General features: G+C 49.4%; 1 protein-coding gene across 1 annotated transcript in view; it reads left to right on the forward strand.

Annotated features, from left to right (window-relative positions):
* Positions 1 to 4,340: 4,340 nt before the first annotated feature.
* Positions 4,341 to 8,837, forward strand: part of LOC117961813 (exostosin-1-like) — a 6,431-nt gene continuing 1,934 nt past the window's right edge. The window contains exons 1-2 of the mRNA XM_034900749.1: positions 4,341 to 4,663; positions 5,075 to 5,826. Coding sequence (XP_034756640.1) covers positions 4,376 to 4,663; positions 5,075 to 5,826 — 1,040 coding nt within the window. The 5' untranslated portion in view covers positions 4,341 to 4,375. The remainder of the gene's footprint in view (positions 4,664 to 5,074; positions 5,827 to 8,837) is intronic.

Consider the following 8,837-nt stretch of genomic DNA (forward strand, 5'->3'; position numbering starts at 1 on the left):
GAGGGCAACATGAAGACAACATGAGGACAACATGGCGACAACATGGGGACAACATGAGGACAACATGAGGACAACATGGGGACAACATGGGGACAACATGAGGACAACCTGGGGACAACATGAGGACAACATGAGGACAACATGAGGACAGCATGAAGACAACATGAGGACAACACAAAGACAACATGAGGACAACACGAAGACAACATGAAGACAACATGAGGACAACATGAGGACAGCATGAAGACAACATGAGGACAACATGAGGACAACATGAAGACAGCATGAAGACAACATGAGGACAACATGAAGACAACTCAGCGTGACAGCGTGTAGACGACTCCTCCACGCGGAGATTAAGACGGAGGAGAAGTAAAAGTACTTCCTTATTATTTATTTTACAGTATTTTCTGTGTTCACTGTAAAATACACAATGATTAAACACTGAGGTTTATTTATTTACAGTACTGCTTGTTTTACTGTACCAATAAACAGAGTAAAGCACTGTTTATTTGGATTGTATACAGCAATATAATACTATGATATAATACTATTCTCTCTACTAATACTCTCTCTCTCCGTCTCTCTCTCCCTCTCTCTCATTCTCTCTCTCTCTCTCTCTCCCTCTCTCTCTCTCTCTCTCTCTCTCCCTCTCTCCCTCTCTCCCTCTCTCACTCTCTCTCTCTCTCCGTCTCTCTCTCTCTCTCTCTCTCTCTCCCTCTCTCCCTCTCTCTCTCTCCCTCTCTCTCTCTCTCTCTCTCTTTCTCTCCCTCTCTCTCTCTCTCTCTCTCTCTGTCTCTCTCTCTGTCTCTCTCTGAGTATAACTAGGATACTTAGATGGTTTTAAAGTTTTAAAGTGGTCTTGCGTAGTACAGTAGAGAAGGGTTTGGTCTAAAACGTGAGAAACTACAGTCGAGACCAGAATGAGAACTGGTTTTTACCCAGACCTCCGTAAGAGTCCCGGTCCGGAGAGTGGCACCAGGTCCGTGAAGTCCTCCACTGAGTGGTGCGTTCAAGTGCGAGCTGCATCACGAACCACAAGATGGCGCCGTTGGCTTCACGATGGGCCCGCGTGCGGCTCCACAACATCTGGAATCACCCCCTCTAAATTTAGGACTTTCAGGTTTTCAGGTTTACAAACGATTCGGTTCCCTGAACCCTGGCCCGCCATGACAAATCCCCTTTACTGTCATCTGCAACCAGATCTTCAGAACCTGGAGGGGGGCCCGCAGATCTCATCAAGGGCAGCAAAGGGGACACGTGTCCCTAACACCGCCCACACCTGCAGTAGACATCATCTCAGGCATGCGCAACGTCACCTGGCTGATAGACACCTGCAGAGACAGGTACAGTAGTAGACCCCCCTGGGAGTTAAGTCCAGATCTGGTCCACTGAGTGGTTCAGTTTAAACATCCACTGGTCATTCGGCATTCAAGTAAAAAAGAAGTAGATCCTAAAAAGACCAGAGGTTGTGTATGAAGTCATGTTTACAACTTATTTAAACTCATGACGCAGACACCCCCTACATGTGGAGATCTCGGAATGGAGTCTGGTCTGTAAACTGAAAATAAGGGATGACCCGGTCCTGGACGCTGCTCTTGGACTTCTGAATGATGCTGCTTCTAAAAAACATATAGCTACAGTATAAGTATACATGTATATATGTATATATGTATATATTCTATAAATAGGACAGTCTTAAGACTTTACTGATATAATAAAGCTTCAAACGCAGACTGAGAGGAGCGGAATCACGGCGAGCTCCTCCCATACCTCACCATCAGAGCCTACTGATGCCCCGTGCATGCTCCGAACCCCCCCCACCACACACACACACACACACACCCACACACACACACACACACCCCGTCTGCCTGCTTGCTGCTGCTGCTCATGCTGCTGGGTACTGCACGGTGGCGCAGCCCAGATCCAGCACCGGATCCGAGGATGGAAACGTGAGGACATCGGGTCTGTTTGAGGCGGGGAGTCAGGGTGGAATAACCCCCCCCCCCCCCGCAGATCTACTACTTGAACCCGACTGGAACACACACACACACACACACACACACACACGCGTCGTTCAGACCGTGAAGTCGCTCCAAAACCAGGATTTTAACGAAGCGCGTGTCTCGGAGACAGGTGCAGTACCTGGGATGCTGCTCGTGTTTCACCCCGCGCACACGTGGGACTGTGGATTTAAATCCCAAAGTTTGGATCTTCTCTTCCCGGGATATTTCTTTCTTTTTTTTTAAAAAAAGGGGGATGCTTGAAGATGCACGCGCCTGGTTTAACACCTCCGCCAGTCCTGGGGGGACGCGGTCCGTGTTCTCACGGCTCTTCCGGCAGATGATCGCGTGCCTGTTCATTGCCACCGTGGAGACCTGCTGACGGATACCTGTGTGCTCGTCCCCGGGTCGGAGTCCTCTCGTGCACGTGAGAATCCCTCCGTGGTCTTTGTTTTTTCCTCGAGGAAAGTTTGGAGCAGGGATGCGCTGGAGGATGAAACCAGCGCCCCTCTGGAGGCTTCCGCGCGGACGCAGAGCTCAGTGACTGCTCCTTCCACGCGTGCTTTAAACATCACATCATTTAGGATCCGTGGATGGGTTTGTGAGCAGGTGTTCCGGTGGGGGTCTAGCTGGAGAATGTGTACCCGGACTGGGGGGTCGGTCCCGGGCTGGAGGGGAGAGCAGATAGGCTACCTGGTCCTTCCTGGGACCACAGGTGTGCCCCGTAAACAGGTAGGTGGACAGCTCCGATAGTGGACTCACGTCCCTGAGACAAACGCAGCAGCTCATTAGCATGCTGTCTGTTTACCAGGCTGGTGGTGTAAACACGGCGCACACAGCGCACGTGCTCCCGTTAACGGAGTGACGCACCGAGCTCCATTCACAAATCCTGATGCCGCATTGGGATCGAACATGGTCCATGAAGACCTTTCTAAGAGACCTCCGGGTCTTACACTCCGCACCAGTGACCTGTGATAACGTAGCGATGAATATATCGGGGTGTATTCCCAGTCTTCTTAAGCACAAGTTAACCCGGGAACACCCGGGCCAGTGTGGAAAAGAGCTTCAGAAGTTACAACGTCTGCAGAAACTAAGTGGTGCACAGTCAACAGCCGAGCACGCAACACACACACACACACACAGCTGGTCGCGAAATGGGTCCAGTCCATGTTTCCCAATCTTAGGGTCGGGACCCAAAATGGGTCGCAGACCCCTTTTATTGGGTCTCCAATAGGCAGAGAGCAGACTAAATGCTCAGCATGACCTCAGCATGACCTCAGCATGACCTCAGAATGACCTCAGAAGGGCACTTTCAAAAACCGAACCTGGACTAGATCAGCTTGTTGATATCTTCAACCAGACACACACATCTCATTAAATTCAAGTCTGCGTTATTAAAGGCTGAGGGAGGATGGGGGGAGGGGGGGAGAAACTGAGGTGAGAATGGGGTGAGACACAGGAAGGACAAATAGAGACCTTTTCTGTTTTTGTTTACTTTTATAATGGAATAAATATACTTCATATACATTTAAATTCATGGTTTGTTCCGTCTTTTGTCCCCAGTTTAAAAGTGTAGATGTTACAATGATTCATGGTGTAGTTTTGTAAATGTGGGTCCTGGGGGGACACCACATTTCTCTTTTGGGTCTCGAGCTGAAACAGTTTGGGAACCACTGCTTTGGATCGTTATATTAGCTGAAAAAGCCGGACTCATCCCCACGTGTCGTCAGGATGTTAAAGGTTGAGGTGCTTGGTCACATCGGGTGGGGGGGGGGGAGCAAACCGCTTAGTGGGCTGATCTGCATCCCTTTTGAACGTTTATGATGTGTTTCCTGTTCTTTTTTCACTTCCATAAGACGTGAAACCGGAAGTTCAGCCTGGTCTAATTGCATGTGGGGTCTTCTCTAAACCTGATTCTCTGAATATTAAGAGAGTCTGCAGGACTACAGATGATCCCATCTGACACAGACCAGGACACCAGAGGAGCTTTAAGGCTCTTACTACTCTAGTCAGACTTTACACAGATTTAATGTTACTAGGCTAGAACATTCTCAGTGTTTTGGTTTTATAATCCTGATCTGTTCAAAGTTTTATGGGTAATGTAGTTCATGGGTCCGTTTCTCTTCCTTTTCTCTTCCAGTGACTCCAACATCCCAAAATGGCGAGCTGTGGGTAGAGAGGCGGCCCTGTGGCTGGCGCTGACCTCTGTCCACCTCCCTGCACCTCCTCCTCAGTTCCTCGTTCCTCGCTGTCCCCCTTCTTCTCCGGTTCTTCAACCCTCCGTCCCCCCCCCCTCCCCTCCCCTTTCGCTTCTCTCGCCCTAAATCCATCCCTCCACCTCCTCCTCTTCCTCCCCCCCCACAGCACACATGCAGGCCAAGAAGCGGTACCTGCTCGTGTCTGTGGGGGCCGGTCTTCTCTTCCTCGTCTACCTGTGGGGTCTGCAGATCGGGGAGTTCCAGCAGCAGCCGTACCAGTACCACCAGTTGCCCCAGTACCCCCAATACCACCAGTACCCCCAGCAGGAGGACCAGTACTACCACCAGAGCCAGGACGCGTACCAGCCCCTGCCCCAGAGAAGCCCGTCCAGACCGTCCAGACACTGGCCCGAGCCCACCCAGCTGCTGGAGCCGTACCTGGAGGGGGGGGAGCAGGAGGTAGACAAACTCAATATAACAGAAGAAGAACTCAGTCATGAGAAGTAGTCTCGGTCATTAAAAACGACCTAAAACGTCATCGCATTTCATTATTTATGCAGCAAATGTTTCCATCGGCGTTCATCACTTGAGCCGAATATCATCAACAGGAAGTCAGACGAGACCCAACGCACTTCCTTTGAGTCGCTAGTCATGAAATTCCATCGAATTTTAATGTTTCCAGAAGGAGATTTTTAATTTGATTTCATTTAAATGTGATAAAAACGTGTGGATGGAAACAAAGCTTAGGACTTATTTGCGTCAATAGCGAAGTGTCTGACAGAGTGTCTCCTCCTGAAGCATTGTCATTGGCACGTGTTCTGACTTTGTGTGTGTGTGTGTGTGTGTGTGTGTGTGTGTGTGTGTGTGCAGGAGGACAGCCCCCAGCTCCATCACCAGCACACCTCTCCTCGGGAACGGCGTGCGATCCGGGACAACATCTACCGGAACAAGCGCTGCCGCATGGAGACCTGCTTCGACTTCGCCCGCTGCCAGTCGGGCTTCTCCGTCTACATCTACCCGGCGCAGAGGGGGGACCAGATCTCCGAGACCTACCAGAAGATCCTGTCCTCCATCGAGGAGTCTCGCTTCCACACCACGGACCCCTCGCGGGCCTGTCTGTTCATTCTGGCCGTGGACACGTTGGACCGGGACCAGCTCTCGGCTCAGTACGTCCAGAACGTCAGACTCAGGATCCAGAGCCTGCCGATGTGGAACGATGGCAGGAACCACCTCATATTCAACCTGTACTCCGGCACCTGGCCGGACTACACGGAGGATTTGGGCTTCGAGGTGGGCCAGGCCATGCTGGCCAAGGCCAGCGCAGACGTGGTCAACTTCCGACCCAACTTTGACATCTCCATCCCTCTGTTCTCCAAGGAGCACCCGCTGAAAGGCGGGGGCGCGGGTTATCTGACGCTCAACGACGCGCCGCCGTCCAGGAAGTACCTGCTTGTTTTCAAAGGGAAGCGTTACCTAACGGGGATCGGGTCTGAGACCAGGAACGCTCTGTACCACATCCACAACGGGGACGATGTCATTCTGCTGACCACGTGTAAACACGGCAAGGACTGGGAGAAGCACAAGGACTCCCGCTGCAGCCGAGATAACCAAGAATACTCAAAGTAAGTCCTGCTCTTCTGAGCTCCTTCTCCTAGATCTTCTGCGCTGCTTCTGGGTCTGCTTTTAATTTCCATTTGAAACGAGCATCGGTCGATCAATCAAGGAGATTTATGAGTTCACGTTCCCAGTATGTGGTGGTTTTAGGAGTTCTTCTTGTAGTTCTTCTGTGGGTTTTTTGTCTCTGCGAGTTTGCTTTTGCTGGTTTGTTGTCCTGGAAGTACATCACATGTCATTTAGCCCAGTTATTGGCTCTTACTTGCTGTTTCTTGGCTGCTGGTTATTTCCGATGCGGTGTGGTTAACACACATCATCACAGCTCCTCACCACTGCTCGCTGTGCTCGTGTGTGCAGGGGTGTGCACGTTGATGCTGTCTATCATTACAAATGTGTTATTTGAGTGGAAACTCTGCTGCTTGAGAGCGTTGGGGATGAGCCGCTGTGCACGGAGCGAGCGTCTTCCTGATTACAGCGGGAGAGGTCGGATGCTTTCATGTAGACATTTCCTGATTGTCACGGGAGTCGAGCCTCACTGCTGCTGTGCTCCTGAGACCAAATGCATGTGTTTTGTGCTGCTGTGTGTTGTGTGTGTGTGTGTGTGTGTGTGTGTGTGTGTGTTGTGTTGTGTGGGTGGGTGGAAGACAAAGCAGCAGGAGAGCAGTGAGCCGTCGATGCTTAAGAGAAGCTGAGTTTTGTCGGCTCAGCAGTTGGTCGGGACCAAAGTGATCCGAGCCCAGAACAGGAGACCACACTTGGAAAGCTGTAGTGAAAGCTGAGAGAAGGGAAACCATTGCATTCAGAGTGAAATGGGAACAAAGTTCTCAACCTCTGTGTTTTTTCCTGCTTTTTCCTGGATATGTTGGCACAAGAGTCATCTGTTGCATATTTTAGGGTTAGCCCGGTTTCCTGCTCAGTGCTGGAAACCAGCGAGGAGCACCTGTGTACAGTGTAGTCCGCACAAATCAGGACAGAGACACATTTGTCGTTGTTTTGGCTCCATCCTAGCACATTTTATCATTATAGGATGAACAGTGTAGTACTGTTTTTGGACATAAGTCCCATGATCTCAGGCCAGTGCAGCAGGACAATGATCCCTAACAGACAGAATTAAGACACCAAATGAAGGAAAAGAGTTCCTAAAGCACAGGTCTGGCGCTGGCAGAGCATCATGGGTAAGACATCAAGTTTCAGAGGATTTTACGCTAAAGACATTTCGGTGTTTTCCAAAGACGGTGGTGCAACATGAGTTGGGCTCCGTTTTCTTTATAATAACTCTCCAAGCAACATTAAAATATGAGTCCACCCGATCAAAATCCAGCTTTTTAATTTACAATTAACATGACCGCAGGAAGGGAGCCCGCAGCTCACCAACGAGACACACACACACACACACACACACACACACACACACACACACACACACACACACACACACACACACACACACACAGACATTGACAGAAAGACGGACACAAGAAACCAAACACATGCACAGAAAACTCGCTTCAACCTGATGCAGAATGTCACATTTTACTTTTAAATCAGCCTTGGGGCAGAATTAGACCCTCATGGGGGGTTCCAAATTCTCCGGGCGGGCAAAGCAGAGAAAGGGGAGGTTATGACCTCATAAGGGGCAAGACTCATATTAAAGGTTAAAAAAAAAACTAAAAGTGACGTTTTCATACCCTAGGACTGTTTTAAGGGCCAGTCCCTCTGCCTCGGTGTGCCCTATTAACACTGTTAAAGATAACTAGGGGATCCCCCCTGTGATGCGGATCGGCGTCCCAATGTAGCGGGTCCCTCTTTGGCTCATGCTCCACCCTTCCTCCTAGATTCCTGACAACCAGGCCAGTCTTTATTGATCATTGTCCTGCTCACAGACAGACAAACCAGACGGAAGTCTGCTCATTTCACCCACATGTACTCTTATTTATCGGCACAATGTCTTCATCCCCCCCCCCCCCCCCCACGGAGAAGTCTGCAGTCAACGTAGATTGGGGGAGTAAATAGCAACGATATGAATCGGCATTGAAAAATGCAATGCATTTATAAAGGACAATATAGACAAATATTAACTATGAGAGAGAGAGAGAGAGAGAGAGAGACCACAGTTTGGTGAAGGGAGACGTGTTTCAGTGTTGTTTGGTATTCCCTTTCTGAACGGCGGAGATATATATATATATATATACAGTATACGCACACAGTGTCATTAGCGTGATCATTTCTTCTGACAGTAGCGAAGGCGTGGCTCCAACATGACACTAACTAAAGGATTTGCAGCCCCATTCTGAAGTGTTATGACTGTATTAAGTCTGTTAATCTGGGACAGACATTTTGATCCTCTGTGAATATGAGGCTGTGCGTACGGACGGACACATTTCCTCTGCTGTACTTTTGACGTGGGTTCAAATTAAAGGTAAAAGTCAACAGTACACCCCCGCAGTTATTGTTTAATTTCCAATATGCTGATGTGTAAGTTGTGTGTCTTGTCTACTAATGGACTGCAGTGTACTTCCCAAAGTGCAGTAATCACTGGTACATCTCTTTCTTTTATTACTACTCACTCCACAGGCCGCTGTACTTGTATCAGTAGCAGCTGACATGCTGAGAGTGTACATCACCTCTCTGCAGATTAAACCGTGCAGTGTACAGTCTTCTTTAAAGAATAACAGAGGACATGGAACGCGTGATTGTCTCCATATGTTCTTCCTTTCTGATTGTCTATCCATCCATCCCGGTAGGAGGGTTGGTGCTTTTAATGTGAGCAACAACATCAATAACAGAGGGAAGCTTTTCTCTACCTGCAAACTGTCTCTTGGTGTGTGTGTGTGTGTGTGTGTCTCTGTGTGTGTGTGTGTCTGTAAACGTGTGTGTGTGTGTGTGTGACTGTGATTGTGTGTGTCTGTAAATGTACGTGTGTGTGTGTGTGTGTGTGTGTGTGGGCCAGGTTTAACTACATTTGTGGGGACCAAAAACTGTGAATACAGTATACTTATGGGGACCTGACAGCTTTGTG

Source organism: Etheostoma cragini, chromosome 18 (genome assembly GCF_013103735.1).
Source record: "Etheostoma cragini isolate CJK2018 chromosome 18, CSU_Ecrag_1.0, whole genome shotgun sequence".
NCBI classification, from domain to species: domain Eukaryota; kingdom Metazoa; phylum Chordata; class Actinopteri; order Perciformes; family Percidae; genus Etheostoma; species Etheostoma cragini.